The sequence below is a fragment of the Panthera leo genome, chromosome B2, assembly GCF_018350215.1.
Source record: "Panthera leo isolate Ple1 chromosome B2, P.leo_Ple1_pat1.1, whole genome shotgun sequence".
NCBI lineage: Eukaryota > Metazoa > Chordata > Mammalia > Carnivora > Felidae > Panthera > Panthera leo.
This window is the reverse complement of record NC_056683.1, coordinates 70143598-70162263: the sequence shown is the minus strand read 5'-3', so window position 1 is coordinate 70162263 and position 18666 is coordinate 70143598. Positions and strand designations below refer to the sequence as shown.

The 18666-nt window shown below is 38.6% G+C and overlaps 1 protein-coding gene across 1 annotated transcript in view; it reads right to left on the bottom strand.

Annotated features, from left to right (window-relative positions):
- Positions 1 to 2773: 2773 nt before the first annotated feature.
- Positions 2774 to 18666, bottom strand: part of LOC122220708 (40S ribosomal protein S20-like) — a 92993-nt gene continuing 77100 nt past the window's right edge. Inside the window, 1 exon segment of the mRNA XM_042940395.1 lies at positions 2774 to 2908. Coding sequence (XP_042796329.1) covers positions 2774 to 2908 — 135 coding nt within the window.

Sequence of the window (18666 nt, the reverse complement as noted above, 5' to 3'; positions counted from 1 at the left end):
TCTCTCTGTGTCAAAAATAAATAAACGTTAAAAAAAATTAAAAAACAAAAAGTACTGTCTGTAAATATATCATAATAGTGGTGAGAGTAGGGTTTTAATGGGATGTCATAGAATTTTTGAACCAACAGAAACAAATTATAACTTTAGAAATGGAAAAGGATTAGAAAGACCATCATTTTTAGCAAGGTTGTTTGAATTTTCCTTCAAGTTTCATTATTTGTCTAAATATTGACGTTCAGGTCTAAAATCAACGAGTGAAAACTATTAAGCCAAAATTGAAAGCTTAAAAATTTTGTGAACTTTAAACTGAGTGATGTCTTGGGAATCACAAAGCACATAATGGAGAAGCAAGCATGGTGTTACATGTAGAAGGGAATAAATAAGCATTAACTGAACTGAATTAAGAAAAGTATTTAGATAATTTTTCAGAGGTATAACTGGTATACCCACTGATCTCTGTTTTTGTTGATTGTCTAATTTACATGTTGGCCTACATTAAACTTTTGTCACAAGAACACTTGGAACGAAATTCAGAGAGTTGTTTCTGAATTTCTTTCCATTTGTCTGTCTTGGATGCTCTTAGTTTGGTACACTGAAAATGGTTCCATATCTTGTAATAGTTTTAATTGCTTTAGAACTGATAATATTTATAATTAAAGCAAAAGCTTTCTAACTTTGGGCAACTGTGCTACTCCATTGAAGAGAATCTTACTGCCTATGCATATCATTGTTCCAATCTTGCCTTCTTTGCTATCTTATCTGTTTGATGGGGCGGGGGTTGGGGGTGAGGCCTCTGCCGCGCAGCTTCATTCAGCAGCGTGTTCTGAAGGGCCCATGTTGTGTGGAGATTTATTTAAGACGGTCTCTTTGCAAGTTGTTGGATGTTTTGGAAAAACACTAAAATACATACCTTTTAAAGATACAACCTTATGCTGTTTTGTTCCTTATATTACAGCAGTAATTTATTGCTATAGGACAGGATTCCTCTCTTAGCAATAAGCAAATAGCTATAAGGTTAATTATTTATTAAAGCACCCTAGGCAGGGAAAATTTGTGTGTTCCACAGAACTCTTTGCGGTTTTGGAAATTTAAGAAGTGGAGTTTCTGATGTTTTTCTCTTTCTTGACATTCATCTGTTCATCTCTTTCCAAACACATACAGAATACGCACAATTTAGGGTTCACAGGCACCTTGTATGCATTGCGTCATTTCATTCCCATTATAACCCAGTAGAATGAATATTCTTATCTCAGGGGGAAATATTACAGAGGCATTACCAGCTGGTTGCACACATTGCTATCTAGAACTGGGAAGTTCAGGAACAGCACAAAGAGCCTAGGGTGGTATCTTGGTTGCTGTTAGTGTTGGGTGTCCTCCTGGTGCAGACCTTAAAGGGGTAGAGTGGTGCATGGAGGCAGCTGCAATGGTCAGGTCCATGGTGGGTGGGGGGAGGAAGAAGGGGGCAGGATTAAAAAATACCCTTGACATAAACCAAGACTGGAATAGATGTAACTGAAGCCAATATACTACAACTAACTTAGTCACAGCTGAGGCCTTCAGCTTAGGGAATCTACACAGAGAGAACAAGCTTGTTGAGTTTGGAAACATGGGGTGTGGTGTGCACTGGTGAAGGGTGAGGATGTGGTAGTAGGAGATTAGTAAAGGGACAGCTCTTATAGGGCTTGGTGAGCCAGGGTAAGTGGTCAGGATTTTGTTCCAGATGTGACAAACCTCTGGAGGCTTTAGGTAGGTCATGAAAAGTTGTGATTTTCTTAGTATCCTTATCTATAAGGTAATAAGATATCCCATCTCAACATATATTCTATTTTTGTGAAAAATAATAATCTAGCATATAATAAATGCTCAATAAATGTATGTTTAATAATGATAATGACCCTTTTTCTTAACAGTAACATACCAAAGAAGGTATAGAGCTAGTATCTTTGAGATTTAGAGAATGGGAAAAATATCAACTACTTTTAATTGTCTACTGTATGTCTATATTATATAATTTAAGCTGCACTTCAACTTTCTGCAGTGGAAACTAACTTTTAAAGAAGTTAAGAAACTTGCCCACAAGGTCACAGTTGGTAAGGAGAGAGCAAGAATTTCAATTTCACTATTGGTCTTTCTGACTCCAAAGTTAATGCTCTTTCCTCTATGCCATGCTGCCACATGGAAAATGTATACCCTGTATTCTCTTGATGGTCTGAGGTTGTAGCAGATGATCCCTTATCAAGGGCCTTCTGGCTTTTATTGAGCCTGGATTTTATGAGCAGTTTGGCACATAAACTATAAATTACAAAACGGTCTGCAGTAATTTGTTCTGGGCATTGCCATATTTGACTAAATTATCCTATAAAGTGATATTTATAATTCTGTCCTCTACATCTTTCCATTTTATATGTAAGCATTGAGAGGAAAACCATCAAAGAAACAGAAACTGACTGATGAGAAAGTAGTGCTGAAGGCGCTGTTTAAATTCCAGATGTTATTATAATTGTTATTATCAAATGGATTACTGGGAGATGAATGCAATAATAGCAAGAAGATTTCTCTAGCTACATAAACCGACGTTTTCTGCATGAAAGACAACTTTCATGAGGCATTAGAACACAGAAAATGATTGAATGAAGGGCTTTGTAGTGGAGAATTGAAACAAGGCTGGGACAGGAAGACTGTGTACTTAAGTTTCATCGATTGGAGAAGCCAACACAGACAATGATGGTCCTGCTCAGTTACTTGTGGTGCAGGTGAGATGAGCTTCCACTGCCTAGAGCTCGCTTCCACTTTTTCCTCTACCATTACCTTTTTGTGGATCTGTGAGAGCCCTTGGTGACACGAGGATTTGCTTTGTCAGTATTTGAAAGGCTATCACAATTCTGTTGTCTTCAGAGATGGAGAAATACTAACAAACAGAATAAGGCAGATGTATGTAGTTAATATGGGAAAAATTAAAGATTTGCCTTCATCAGCACCTGGCCCTCTATCGTTAAATTAGTTACTATAAACTGCTTTATTTCAAATATTGCTGTTTCTTTCTGTTTGAATTATAAATATCTTTTCAATGAAACAATTGACATTTGTTAATAATAGTAAAGCTTATTCTTTTTTTTTAATTTTTTTTAATGTTTATTTATTTTTGAGACAGAGATAGAGCATGAACGGGGGAGGGTCAGAGAGAGGGAGACACAGAATCTGAAACAGGCTCCAGGCTCTGAGCTGTCAGCACAGAGCCCGACGTGGGGCTCGAACTCACGGACCGCAAGATCATGACCTGAGCCGAAGTCGGCCGCTTAACCGACTGAGCCACCCAGGTGCCCCATAGTAAAGCTTATTCTAAAACTCTGAAGCCTTTTAATCATCCAGAATGTATAATACATATTATAAATATTTAACCTATATGCACAAATGTGTCTCTCCTTTCCTCTTTGTATCCATCTTTCTTTCTTCCTATGAGATTAGAGTCTGGGGTTTGGATTTAGAAGATTTTAGGTGGTTTAGGGTTTTTTGTTTTGTTTTGTTTTTAATGTTTTCATATACCAAACACTCTTCTCCATTTTTCAGTAAACAATGAGAAAAAAAGCTCCCTGCCACTGTGGGGTGGAGGCCTACTCTACCAGAGTGATAGGAAATAAACTATAAACATAAGAAATATCTAAATTACATATTCTGCTAGATGATGGTTTTTACTGGGGAAAAAAAGGAGAGTGAAGACCTGAAGGAGGTAAAGATAAGCTGTTGGGTATATTTAGACAGATATCTTTTGTTGTTGTTGTTCAAAATGAATATACACTAGTATCCAAGGTAAAAAAGGAAAAGTTTTGTCTACACCATAGAAAATGGATAAATTCATATGACTGTGCAGAATTTTTATTTTTTTTTTAAATTTTTTTAAATGTTTATTGATTTTTGAGACAGAGAGACACAGAGCATGAACAGGGGTGAGTCAGAGAGAGAGAGGAGACACAGAATATGAAACAGGCTCCAGGCTCTGAGCTGTCAGCACAGAGCCTGATGCGGGGCTCAAACCCACGAACTGTGAGATCATGACCCGAGCTGAAGTCAGACGCTTAACCGACGGAGCCACCCAGGCGCCCCTGTGCAGAATTTTTAAAGCTGACTTTGCTGGAGGCTGTTTTTCCCTTGGTTAACTGTATACCATATTTAAATTTGTTATAATCAGGTGTTGTAACAAGGGGTGCTGTCTCCTCCACTAAAAGATGAGCGTGTTGTATTGATATCCCCCTTTTGTTCTGAGTAGTGTGAATTAACTCCGATTAAAATAAACATTAACTAGGGGCACCTGGGTGGCTGAGTCAGTTAAGCATCTGACTTTGGCTCAGCTCATGATCTTATGGCTTGTGAGTTCGAGCCCTGCATCCAGCTCTGTACTGACAGCTCAGAGCCTGCTTTGGATTTTGTGTCTCCCTCTCTCCCTGCTCCTCCCCTGCTCATACTCTCTCTCTCTCTCTCTCTCTCAAAAAATAAATAAATAAATAATTTTAAAAAAGTAGCTAAAACAAAAACTCCCCATACTTTCATGGGAGAAACCAGAACCTAGAATCATGTCTCTTTAGAGCAGAATGAGTCCTTAGATATGATTGTCAAACCCATTATGTCACAGCTGGATATTCTAGTTCCAGCCAGGTGGTTGATTTGACCACTGGGGTTGGTCTGACTCTTCTGACCTGTAAAAAATAGAGACAGGATCCCACAGGGAGAACTCTAACATGCCTAGAAGACACACCCTAAAGAGCTCTTGGGTCTTCAGTGAGTAGGGCTCTCAGAAAGAACTGCAGGGGAGCCTAACATCTTAATTCTCAATACACAACTTTTTGAAAGAATGAGAATGGTTTACCCATTCCCTAGAGACTGAAACTGAGCAAACCCTTTCAACCTTTAGAGAGTTCTAAAGAGATCTAGCAAGATAATCAATGAGCTTGTAGCTCTTTTAAAAGCTCTCAGATTGAGGTCACTCACTGTCAAAGCCTCTCTGAGGGACTTACTCAGAGAACTAGACCCCTGCTCCACAAAGTCTGACCCTTGGAGCAGCAACAGCAACAGCAACATCACTTGGGAGATTGTTGAAGTATTCAATCTCAGGCTTCATTCAGACCTACTGAACAGGAATCTGTATTTTAACAAGAAATAGGTGAAATAGCTGAAGAGTAAGACTGAGATGTACTGGAATAAAAAACTTCTGCCAAAAGTGATCCTGACCAGGGCAGAGCAGCACCCCTCTACCCCCTGCTTTGAACTTGACCTTTGAATCCTGAATAATGCCTGTTAGCAGCCAACCTCATTCATGTTCTGTCAAAACTAATTCTATGTTAATGAATATTAGACCATCTTGACTAATTCCTGTGTCTAATGCTCAAATTTGGTAGGGCCCTTTGGCTAGCTCCTGAATGTGTTGCCCTTAGAGGGAGGGATGGATGAGGATTCAAATGGGACAAGACAGGATGGTGCCAGTTCATCTAGATATCTTGCACTGTGGCAAAACCCTCCAATTTGCCCTCTTTCTTATGGGAAGCCCTAATGTATCAATCTCCTTTCTTTCTCCATTAGAGAACCAACCTCTTCTTAAGATGGCATTCAATTATTCATCCTGTCACACATTTGTGTAACATAATTGGAAAGATTGGATATTGTATGCTAGAGAGACCTTGTTTGAGGACAAAAAAAATATGGAAATATTCTCCTATTTGCTTCAATACATTATTCTTCTGTATTCTGTTCCTCTCTGACCTATATTGACTTCAATTTTCCAACTATTTCTGTGTCTGCCTTTTGGAGATCCAATGCTAGACCTTGTTCACTTGATCATTAATACTGTGGCCTTGCAAAGAACAACCCTGTCTGCTCTAGATTACCTGACTTCACTTGTCAGACATTATTCTTCTGGCTTTGGGCTAGGTGACAGGCCTCCGAATTTTACCACACAGGTTCCCATTCTTTGCCTCATTTGCTGGACAGCAATCCCATGAAGTAAGCATCACTATTATCTCCATTTTACAGACTTAGAAACCAAAACTCAAGAAAGAAAATTAAAGGGTTTTCTCAAGGTGATACATGTGGAGCTTATTGCTGAGGTAGACACATACTGATGATAGTTAACTCCAGAGTAAAAATTCAGAGTTTATCCTCATTTTGGATTTTTAAGTCATATCTTTTTGAAACTGAACTGGGCCCTCGGGTTCTTTAAACAATAGAAACTGAGAAGTTGGGGTGCCTGAGTGGCTCAGTTGGTTAAGCGTCAGACTCTTGGTTTTGGTGATTGAGCCCCATATCACACTCTGAGCACAGCACAGAGCCTGCTTGGGATTCTCAATCTCTCTCTCTCTCTCTCTCTCTCTCTGCCCTCCCCACCCCTCCCCACTCATGCTCTCCCTCTCTGAAAATAAATAAATAAACTTAGAAAAAAAGTACATAGCACAATTCATGGGGTACCTGGGTGGCTCAGTCAGTTGAGTGTCTGACTCTTGACTTTGGTTCAGGTCATCATCTCAAGGTTTGTGAGTTCAAGTCCTGCATTGGGCTCTACACTGATAGTGAGGAGCCTGCTTGGTATTCTCTCTCTTCCTCTCTCTGACCCTCCTCCACTTATACTCTCTCTCTCTCTCAAAATAAATAAACATTAAAAAAAAAAGAAATTGGTAAGAGCCCAACTGGAAGTTCTCGGCAAGGCTTTATCAGGGCTTATGCTTGAGCACATGGGAGGCAGAACAAAGAAGAGAATACTCAGGCTGACTCCCCAGAAGAAAGGTCAGGGAGCATTTTTTAAAGAAGCTTAGGTGTGAAAAAGGTGACATCTAAGCATGTAGAGGTGGGGATTTATCAGCAGTTGCTCATTTAAAGGTTATGGTTCTTCATGTGTTGCATGTCTAAATCTCTACCCTGGGCATGATTTTTAGTATTATAATGAGGGAAAAAGTTGGTGAAATGTCAGTACTGGAGTTCATCTTGGTACATACTGGTCTCGTTTTTGCCAGTCTTTGTAGTAAGCATCTTCCTTTCAGTTAGGAAAGTAATCAGTAATCCGTCCACATTCCTGCAACATATGCTAAAAAGGACAGAGATTTTAGTTATCCTGGAATGCTGCATTTGGCCTTTAGGGTTTACGGGATCCAAGTCCAGGCCCTGCTCTGTCTGCATTTTAGACAGATTTTTTTGAGAAACCATAGCTATCATTATAGACCCCAAACCGGTGTCAGCCACTCTTCCAATGTTTTACATATATTAACTCATTCTGTACAACAATCTTATTAAAGAAGCACTATTAAATGCCCATTTTATAGATAAGCAGATGGGAGCACAGAAAGGCTAAGAAACCTAGAAATTACCAAAGTTGGGATACGAGCCCAGGCAATCTATCTCCATTCTACTATACTGTCTTGTAATACTATGTGGAAAGCACTTAGGAAGACACAAATATGGTGTTTTAAATTATTCATAAAGCCCTAAAGGAGGCAAAAGTTTTGTAAAGGGCAGAAAACTTGGTTTTAGAAGGGTCAGATGCAATAATATGTTATGTTTGTACAGAGCTTTTCTCCAAAGAGATCAGTAATTCACTTCATATCCCTGCCAACCTCCTGACCTAAGGTCTTTTTTGTTAATAAGGAGAAGATTAAAGGAGTCAAGAGAAAAAAAAAATCATTCCTCTATTTAAGTGATCAAATGAAGTGGTGATTGCAGCTGAATACTCAACTTAAAACTTCATCAGTCAAACGTGAACCATCCTGAGATTAGGAGGGTTTAAAGCTCTCAAGCAAATCCATGACAGGTGGATCAAGGTCCATTCTGCATCAGAGCTGATTGTAGATGGGTGTCTAATGAGCAAATGATATGTCATCCCAAGACAGGTAAAAACACCTTTGAAATATAAATTGACATTTACTTACCTCTCCAAGTCTCAGCCTTCTAAATCTATGTAATTGTATCCTTCATACTCATGTGCCAGGAAGAGGACGAGTCTGGGAGCAATGGAAGATTCCAGGGCTCTGTGAGATGGGCTTGTGCCTTGGGCTGCAATAGATTTGATACAAACTTGACAGCTCAGCTCCTCCCATTTGCTTTGACATGCATAGGGGAATGCCTTCAGGAAATGCACTGGAGCCTGATGCACTAATTCAGATCTTGTAATTATCAAACCACATATATGTGCTTAAAAAGTAAGCCAAGCAGGAGATATGTTCCCCAGTAAAGATGGTAAAGCACCTGGAAAATTCCCCTGGGCCACCAGTCCTGCTGATGTTCTGCTGTAGCATCTGGGGACAGAGGTGTTGTAGGGACCCAGGCAACATCCCCCAAGGAAAACTTTTCTAATTTTGCCTGAGAGTCCTATGTTTGCTCAGGGTTTGGAAAAGGAGAAAGGAATTGGTGCAGGTCTTCTAAGGATGATCCCAGAGTCACTCTGAGCTCCAGGCTGTGCTACTGAAGGATACGCATTTGTGCTGATACAATTACTCAGGTGTTTTTTTGTTTTTTGTGTTTTTTTTTTTGGCCAGTGACACTCAGTGTAGATCTGACTTTCAGTGAACTCTCTGAGGCTGAATGAAGCTGAGAGGAAAGGAAAGGAGTAGGGAAGGAGCATGGGAAATCATAGGCCAGCCCTCCTGGTACCTTTTGGGGTCCTCTGGTTCTGCTGATCCTCTCCAGATCTGGCACTTGAGGGTGCCAGTGGTCCAAACAGGTCTTCAGATGATGCCCCTAGGACATGTTCAGTACCACCAAAGCTGCTTAAGGTGAGGTGTTAACAGCCAAAGGGCTTTGCCCTTGGATTATTGGAATACAAATGGCTACTTGGTGTGCTGCTTCTTATTTGCACCATTCCTATGGGGTATATATTTATAGAACACTCAGATTTTAAAGAAATCAGGGGTTAGAGCTGGACAATGTGCACTTTAGCTGTATGAGGTACCAACTGAAACATTTCTAGTTATTCCTAACCTACTGTTAATTTTTTCTGCATCATGTTATTCCTCTTCTGAACCCTTTGCGTGAGATAAAACAATTCTTTATTTAACACCCTTTAAGATTTCTTCATATTAGCTGTCATGAAGGCAGATATATGTTTCTTGTTCTTTGGATCTTTTTAAATTAAGAAATTTTTTTTTCAGAAAAATTATTTTATTTTATTTTTGAGAGAAATAGACAGAGCGCAAGCAGGGGAAGGGCAGAGAGAGAGAGGGAGACACAGAGTCTGAATCAGGCTCCAGGCTCAGAGCTGTTAGCACAGAACCTGACTTGGAGCTCAAACTAGTGAACTATGAAATCATTATCTGAGCTGATTTCAGACCCTTAACAGACTGAGCCACCCAGGTGCCCCTAAGTTGTTGTTTTTTTTTTTTTTTTAACAGTGATTCGTTTTTGAGAGACAGAGAGAGACAGAGCATGAGCGGGGCAGGGACAGAGAGAGACAGAGACACAGAATCAGAAGCAGACTCCAGGCTCTGAGCTGTCAGCACAGAGCCTGATGTGGGGCTGGAACCCATGAACTGAGATCATGACCTGAGCCGAAGTTGAACACTTAACTGACAGAGCCACCCAGGTGCCCCACTTGTTCTTTGTATCTTGATGGGAATACAGGATATATACATATTTACCACAAAAGGCAGAAGGCATTTTGTTACCACTTGATATAAACATGTAAAATATAGCAAGACAACATACGCACAAAAATATTACCTCCTAAAATCGTTTCTCCATTTTTCTAACTAAAGTAAAATTTCTATTAGAAATGTAAAACAAAATAAAACTGCACTGCCCCACATAGTAGCAAATATTCAGTGTAATAAATAGAACCAATATTTTAAGCTACTAGCTTAAAATAATGTTATTCACCAAAGGTTCCTTGAAGACTGATAAAGGTATGTTTAAAAGATCATTTTAATTTATTCTTTGCTTTAGGGTATCTCAATATGGCCCCTCATATTTAGGTAGTAATTGCCAGTAAGGAAACAGCTGAAACAAGCACACATACCTTTTTATATCACAAATATAAAACATGTTTTCTTTAAGGTACTAGAAATAGCAGTATAAAAATCAAAACTCAGGATATACTGCATTCTAATAAGAGGCATTTTGGTGTAAAGCTTAAGGACCTGGATTGGACCACTGTGTATCTGTTTGTTTTTGAATAAGTCATTTATAATTGCTAAACTGTTTCATCTCCTTGAAATGAAAAAAGAATAGATTCTGGGTTATTGTGGGTATATGAAGTATATAGAAAGTGCAAACTGTATAAAGTGCTTAGCTCAGTGCCTGCCTGGTTCATGATAAACATTCAATAAAGGTGTGCTTTAATCTGAAAAGTTAGAAACTTTTCGCTTTGATTTGTGTCAGACTCAGATTGTGAATTTCACACAGGTGTTACATAATACAATTTAGTTTGGTATCACCACAAATTAGAATACATTTATTTTCTCTTATTAGCTTTGCCCATAGAATAGGTAATTTGCAAAGAGCTGTCTTACTATTTGAGTCTTCTTAGAGTAGGTCAGAAGAAGACATAATGGGGTCTAAATTGCCAGAAACTTGGGTAATGGGATTGCATCATTAGGTAACATTAGGTGTTCATAGCAAAAAGGGAAGTAGGGAGTAGAGCTAATAATCAGGTGACTTCAGATAAATTATTCACTCTAGTCCAAAAGTGTCATTTCATCAAAGGTGCTAAGTCTATTCTTATAAGCAGTTTTCTAAAAAGCCATCAAGTAAGGTTGTGGGAGCTGTTTCTGCCCCTCAGAGGAGAGACCCTTTTCCCCTTCTTTCCAAAGACTGCCCTTATACAAGGGGCAACTGGTACCTGTTGGTACCTGCTCAGATTTGTCAGACACAGGGCAATATTTTTCTACTAAGGGTGGTGTGGGGAAGTGTCACCATATTAAAGGGTGAAGTATGTCTCAAAGCAGGCACTCCTTCCACCTCCTGAGGAGCCTGAGATAGGAGTTGACTTCTCAGGACTCCTAGGCTCCACCAGTCCTGTGAGTTGGCCTTCGCTTGCTGCCCTTTATCCCAGGACCCCTATGTCTCCTACAAGAAGATCCTCAGTTCCTTCTCATCCATATGACTCTTTTTACTGGGCTGTTTCCCAGACAGAGACCAAATAACACATTCTGTGTAGTGCTGGATGTTGGGGGAAAATATGGTTCTTCCTGCTGTCTCTCTTCTTGCTTTTGTTGCTGCACTGGTGTGCGTGTTTTATGTTGGATTTTCCTTAGATTGCAGAGTAAGAATCCACCCTCACATTTGTAGGTGATGTACTCACAGACTCGTTGGAGAGGTGGGGAAGAAATAAGAAACTTTATTTAGAGATTCCAATGCAAGGAATGGTCTCCATCCAGCTTTCATTAGACCATTGTTTTGAGGTATTTAATGGGCTTCATCAACATGTTAACAAAGCTGGTACTTTGTTTCCTATATGGACTTCTATCTTTTGTTTGGCTCTCTTTCCCGTTTACTTTCAGGTATTAATAAATAGAACTATTTCATTTTTTCAGGAGTTGAAAAGTCTAGTCTTGTCTAATATCTAAGTTTCACAATCTCATGTAATCCAACTTCTCAATTCCAGGTGAGGCTTGACTCAGGCTCCAAGCTCTGCAGTGGGATGAGGAGTTCAATCTGTCTTTTTCATTCCCGCCTCCGGGAATTTCTTCCTTCCTATAGTCAGTTCTTTCAGCCTTTTGGGGTAGGGGAGAGTGGAGAAAGGATGAGACAGGTAAAGGAAGCAAAAGAGCTGTAAATAACTGAGGTGACTTCAAAAGTGTCTCTTGGCTATTAAAATGCTCTCAATTGGGGCAGGTGTCCAAATATTTTCTCTTGTGCAGTGTTTTTGTTTGTTTGTTTGTTTTGTTTGTTTGTTTGTTTTTTGGTTGCTCTATTTGTAGATCTTTATTCTAGATAATGTCCCCATTGCTTGCTCCTCTTTCTAGGGATTCATCCCACCAGACTCTTCGTTGGAATCACTTTGGAGACGTTTTCTGCCTCTCGATGTGCTTTTTTTTGGTCACACCTATATCTCACCCATGAGACACAAACATTTACCTTGCTGTTAGTGGTAGTGCAACTCACGCCTATTCCTACCCTAGCCATCTCTTCTCTTATCTTCAGGGGAAGCTGCGGCCATTCTCCTGACTATAGAATTTTATAGGTGACAGTCATAAGACTGTATACCCCTTCCTTGATTTAGATGGTATTTTAGCATGTCTTCCATAAGTGATATTCCACTGATTATTGTTCAGAAACTGAGAAAACAGGAAAAGTCAAATTTAACATCTTGTTATAGTTACATATAGATACATAGTATGTGGTTGAACATACATAGTATGTGGTTGAACATGTGAAAATGAACATTTTATTCAGGTAACACTCTTGAGCTCTTAAACTTGGATATATCCCAATTCTCCAGCAGAACTGTATAGTTGTAACCATTACCTGATTCTCAAAAAATGGACACTCACTGACATGGTCATAAATCATATGAGAGATAATTAGAATTCAGTAAGGGTAACTACTTTTTGTCAGTTTATTCAAAAGAGCCTGGAGTTTGAATAGTAGAGATTAACATACCTATAGATTAGAGTCTAAATAGCATATTCTTCCCCAGCTACATGGTTACAGTTTGAACTGCACATATGGCATAACTAATTAAAATGTATGTTCTTTGCCTGTAATGCTTCATTAATTGTTAGTTGTTTCAGGTATTTGCACAAGGAGGGGTTCCTGGGGCTGTAAGAAAATGGAGGTTCTGACAACTGTTTAATAAATTAACAGTCAAAAATATAAAAATTTTCAAACTGAGGGCATAATTTATTAACTTTCACCAAGTTTTTTCAGGCCTTCCCTGGCAGTAAAAGCAATTTATCAAACCTGTTTTCAAGAGAAATTGAAATCTCCCTCCACAACGGTGGCTGGCTAATCTAAGTGAAAATTGTTTTAAAACAAATACATTTAGAAATGCACTAAGGGGATACTTGAAGAAGCATGGTATAACCAGGAGTAGTTCAGAAAATTCAAGATGGGAGCTTAATTTTTATTAACTAATTTTTTTCTTTCAAGGTGCTATTCACTCATAGAGGGGAAACACTTCACTTTACACTCTAATATTTCCATAAATTTTATTGGAGTTCTTTCCTCAGGTCATGTCATAGAAGAATATTTAATAGGTTTTATGACTCTGGCCTTCTGGGTCCTCCTATATTTCAAGAGTTACAAGGTAATATGAAGGATTTCTTCCTTATTTACTTCTTTTAGGGAAAGATGGATAGATGTACACATTCTAGAGCTGGTTTATCATAAAGAGTAAACATTGACTCCTTTTATTTCCCTCTTTTATGCTTAAACTTTTGAAGCAGTCTTGCAATTGTCAGGAATTGTCATTTTCAGGAAAGGCAATGGCTGTGCATGAAAGATTAAACTGACTTCCTGAGGAGCCTGTTTCTAAGATCTGGAGATGAGCAGAATTTCTAGAAATGAGGATGTTTGGATTGCTTCCCTAATAATTTAAGATATATAGAAACTCACTGGAGAGTTTGCCAATACTTGATGGATTATAATGCTTTTTGTTGTTTGAAGGTATGTATATCTTGTATATGTCTAAGAATCAAAGGATCCTTTGACCTAAGTGTCAAAACAATGAGGGCTGGTTTTTACACTGCAATGGAGGTAGCAAGTACAGTAAAACCTTGGTTTGTGAGCATATTTCATTCCGGAAATATGCTTGTAATCCAAAGCACTTGTATATCAAAGTGAATTTCAAGAACCATTGGCTCAGTTGTAATTGTGTGACATTACACATCAGGTACTACTCATATTGCAAGACATTGCTCATTTATCAAATTAAAATTTATTAGAAATGTTTGCTTATCTTGCGTAACACTCACAGAACAAATTACTTGCAATCCAAGGCTTAAATGTAATTTGGTGTGATATATATGAGACTTTCATTGGTGAAGAACAAAATTGACTTATTGAAATGTTGTGTAATTTTAGTTATAAACAAAACAACCCCAACAACGTCTCCTTGATAATTTCAGGGTGGGCATAACTGTCAGGATCAGGAGAATGAGAATGGATTGATTCTCTATAATTGTAATGGTTATACTGTTGGAAAAGTCTTGTTGCTATTGAGGACAATTTATTATAGGGTTCTGTCTGGATATATTTCAGGAGAAATATGTTTCCAAACCTGATTTGGTTATAAGTTTATGCCTGCCTTCAATTTGAGAGTTTACTTTGAGGTAACCTCAGGGGAGATGTCTATTCTAGGAAGCAGCTTTCTGGAGGTTGCCTTATGCCCAAATTGGGACTTATGTTTGTACATGTCGACTGGCCCATGCACAAAAGAAGCACACAATGTTATTTTTTGAAATGTAACAGTCAGTGCCATTATTAATTTATTGCATTTCAGCTCCAAATTTACTCTTTAATATATGCCCTGAGATAATAGAAAGGATTCTTTTAGCCATCTCTCTTTCACAGTAAGCATGATATTAACTTTTCTCAGTAAAGGGCTCTGGAGGGGCGTTGCAGAGAAGGGGGTCTCCTGCTGTAGCAAATGGAAGTGGGGGTGGGCAGTCTTAGTGATGTCAGAGTGCAACCATCTGGTGGCTCTCCATCCCAGCCATGGGCTCTGTATCCTCAGCCACCTTTCAGACTTTGGTGGTAACCTTTCTATACCCCTGTTGAAATGGCAACTGGTATCCCAAAGGCTTCCTGCCTGCACCAGTGTCCAAAGGCCTCTGAACTCCATGGGCTCCCAGATTCCCTTTGAAGCCTGGAGGGGTCTCACCCCTTTTGCATGCCCACATCCCTGGTGCTGATCATCTGTTCTGTTCCTCCATTCTGGAGGAAAACTTGCCCATGAGACTGCAGACTAGCTCCAGGCTGTTTTCTGCTCTTTGGGCTGAAATATACCTTTTTCAATGAGGAATGAACCCCAGACTTGGGAAGGGGACCCCTCCTTCAAGTTTGTTCTTTAGATATTTTCCCTCAGCCCTAGAGTACCAAATAGAGTTTCCTTGTATTTTTAAAGTCACTCTTTTATCATAGTTTATTCTTTATATTAATCTTTCTCTGTTTAACCCACCCTGTGGTTCTATCTCCACTATACATCATATCTCAATTGTTCCCATGGGCATTAAAAAAGTGACTTCTAGGTAGCATCTGAATTGAAATGGGGGACACTTTTATGGAAGCCAGCATAGTATACTGAGTACAGTGTATTTTGGGCTAACAGATGTTTCATGTTGTGGTGATACTAGAAATGGCCTGTAGGTGGGTGCTTGTGAGACCATCCTGTGGGGTTGATGCCTCCCTGAGTGTGTCTGGTAGGGAAGGCTAATGGAGTCTGAAAGGCAATAGATGGGACCATATGACAAGTATGAGTGATAAAAGACAAGAGACTTATTCATTCAAAAAAATTTTTTAATTTTTAATGTTCAGTTATTTTTAAGAGAGAATGAAAGATAGAGAGAGAGAGAGAGAGAGAGAGGGTTGGGGAAGGGCAGAGAGAGAGGGAGACACAGAATCTGAAGGAGGCTTCAGGCTCTGAGCTGTCAGCACAGAGCCCTACATGGGGCTCGAATTCACAGACTGTGAGATCATGACCTGATCCGAAGTTGGACACTTAACAAACTGACCCATCCAGGTGCCCCTTCACTCAAAAAATTTTTACAGAGTGCCTAGTGTGTGCCAGCTACTGTCCTAGGAATTGAAGGCACAGCAGAGGAAAAAACAACATAAAAATCCTTGCATTTTTTTAACTTTGTTCTTTTCTTTACATTATCTTCGCCTACTTGACACTTGAAGTTAGTGCTTCCTACTTTGAACTGGCTAGTCTTGTAATCAGTAGAATAAATAATTTCATATAATGTGGTTACAGAGGTACTTGATGTGTGTGTATGTTGGGGGAGGGTGGAAAAATCAGTTATATGCCAATAGCCGTGTTTAAGATAAATTTAAGTAAAAACATCTTACTTTTGGCCAAACCTCTCAGGGTGATTTTACTGCCTGCAAGTTATTAGCAACAGGTGAATGGAAAATTAAACCTAGGTGGTGTATGAAATTGGCTTTGAATTTCTCATTAATTAAGAGTGCTCAGTGACCTGGTTGTTCTAATTACATTGGTTGGGAAATTTGATCATTACTCAAATGAAAATATGCAGCTATACCATTCTCTTAAGAAACCCAAATGAGACTTGGTGTGGTTATGAAAGAATCAATGCTATGATTACCTCTTGTCCACAGGAGGCTCAGTGGGGCAAGACCTTACTTCTTCAATTCTTGTAATATTTTCTTTCAGGTATTTTTATTCCATCCATTTGGAGCTCTGCTTTGAAGGGTATAAGAGGGACTAAATCTGTTGACAGTGGTTTGATGATAGGACATTTTAACAGGGTATTTTAACATGGTTAATTGTTTATTTTACTTCCAATCAATAGTTTGTTCATCTGCTTTCACTAAAGATAATCATTGCTTTTTTTTAAACAAAGAAACTGATGAGAGAATTCTTTTGTTTGTAATCCAAATGGTCTAAGGTAGAGAGAAATTGATGTTTTAAACTTAATTTTTTAAGTTTATTTATTTGTTTTGAGAGGGAGAGAGGGAGCATGAGTGGGGGAGGGGCAGAGAGAGGGAGAGAGAGAGAATCCCAAGTGGGCTATGTGCTGACAGTGCAATGCTGATCTCAAACCCACGAAATGAAATCAGGAGCTGGATGCTTAACTGATTGAGCCATCAAGGAGCCACACAAACATCATTTCTTTATTATCACATCCCCTGTGTGTTCACATTCTCCAGGCAGGTGTGAGCCCATGCTACACTTTTGTCCTTTTTCTTTACACTTTCCCCAAAATAGGAAGCAAGACGGTGGCCAGTGGAGGAGGAAATCCTCTCTGGATACTATGATGTGATAGGAAACAGAGATGCAAAGTTCTTTTTTTTTTTTTTTTTCTGTTACTGCAACTTTTTCTGTAGATAAATCTCAGCTTAAAAAATTATGTCTTTTTGAATAAAGTTTATGAAATTTAACTGTGCCTAATGCTTGGGGAAATACTTGCTCCTCCTTAAATAAGGTGATGATATTTAAAATCATGTTCAAGTTTTATGGTATATGCATTAAAATACTATTTCCTTGAACTGATCTTTTCATGTTTAAATTTCATCATTAGAGTTTAATTCAAAAATCTCTATTTAAGTGATACTATAGAGATAGCAAATTAAAATGTGTGTAGCATTTAAATACATTATTTCATTGACATTATTCCAATAAAGTAATTATAAGGGTCTTAAACTCTGGAATCATTAAGAATCTGACTAATAAGCCTAGTGTGTTTTATTTCATTGTAAGGATATCTTTAAAAAATCTAAGAATATTTTCAAAAATAATTTTATTAAGACTTTTAATGTATGCCGGTTAGAACCACAATCGTTCATGGTAATATTGTCTTCCATTTATAAATTCCTTTTATTAGGCACCAAGTGGAGACCTTGACATACTGTATAGGCTCAGTAAAGAGAAAGCTACTATTATCACTTTTTCAAATGACAGTCTTGTGTGCAGAATCAGGAAGTGTACATGTATGCAATGCAGTTTTTCAGAGAGTAGAATAGGATATCTGTGCTTTTGGAATAGCAGGCTGAAAGGATCAGGGCCAGAGGAGAATTCCTATTTTATTGAGATAAAATAGTATGGACAAAAGGGGACTCATGCTAGAGATTTTGATTCTAATTTCTGCTTTGCTACTAACCTACTATGTGAACCCAAGAAAGTCAATTAACATCTCTGAGCCTTTGTTCCATCATTTATAAAATGAAGGGATTGAATTAGGTGCCCTCTAAAATGCTTCCAGCCATCAAATGTGATTCCATCTCTTTGGGGGATTTAGTTTTCATGTCTGTGAGATTATTATTAGCCTAGTACAAAGCAAGGGAAAGGCATGTTTAAGCAATTTGCTGGCCTCAGATTTTGTAGTCAAATTAGTCATATTCCAAGGTTCTGCAATTTTTACACATTGACATAGAAGACCATGCTTCACAGGTCTGATATTCAGAGAAGCAGCAAAACAGTATAATCTGTTTCTCCAGGGATTGGGTAAGGAAATTTGGTGATTCGGGTAGTTCATCTTGGCTTTTGCTAAAAAGCAATTGTATCCAGGAGCTTTAAAAAAGCTGTTCTGGGGGCTCCTGGGTGACTCAGTCAGTTAAGCATCTGACTCTTGATTTTGGTTCAGGTCATGATCTCACAGTTATGATACTGAGCCCCACGTCAGATTCTGTGTTGACAGCATGGAGGCTGCTTGGGATTCTCTCTCCCTCTCTCTCTCTCTCTCTCTCTCTCTGCCCTCACCCACTCATTCTCTCTCTCTCTCAAAATAAATAAACTTAAAACAATTTAAAAAGCTGTTCTTAGTAACTTTAAATGTGAGGGAAATTTAATGGAAACAGCAATGAGAGGATGTCTTCTTGGGTCAAGTTCAATAAGCACATACTGAGCTTCTATTAAAGGTCTACAACCTCTTATTTCTAAGCTTAAAAAAAAAACAAAAAAAAAAACAAAAAACAAAACAAAAAAAAAAAAACCTCGTAAGAAACCTGAGTTCATTTAGTTGCAAAACATTACCTGAATGGATATGAGGCTATATGCATTTTTTATTTATCCCATTT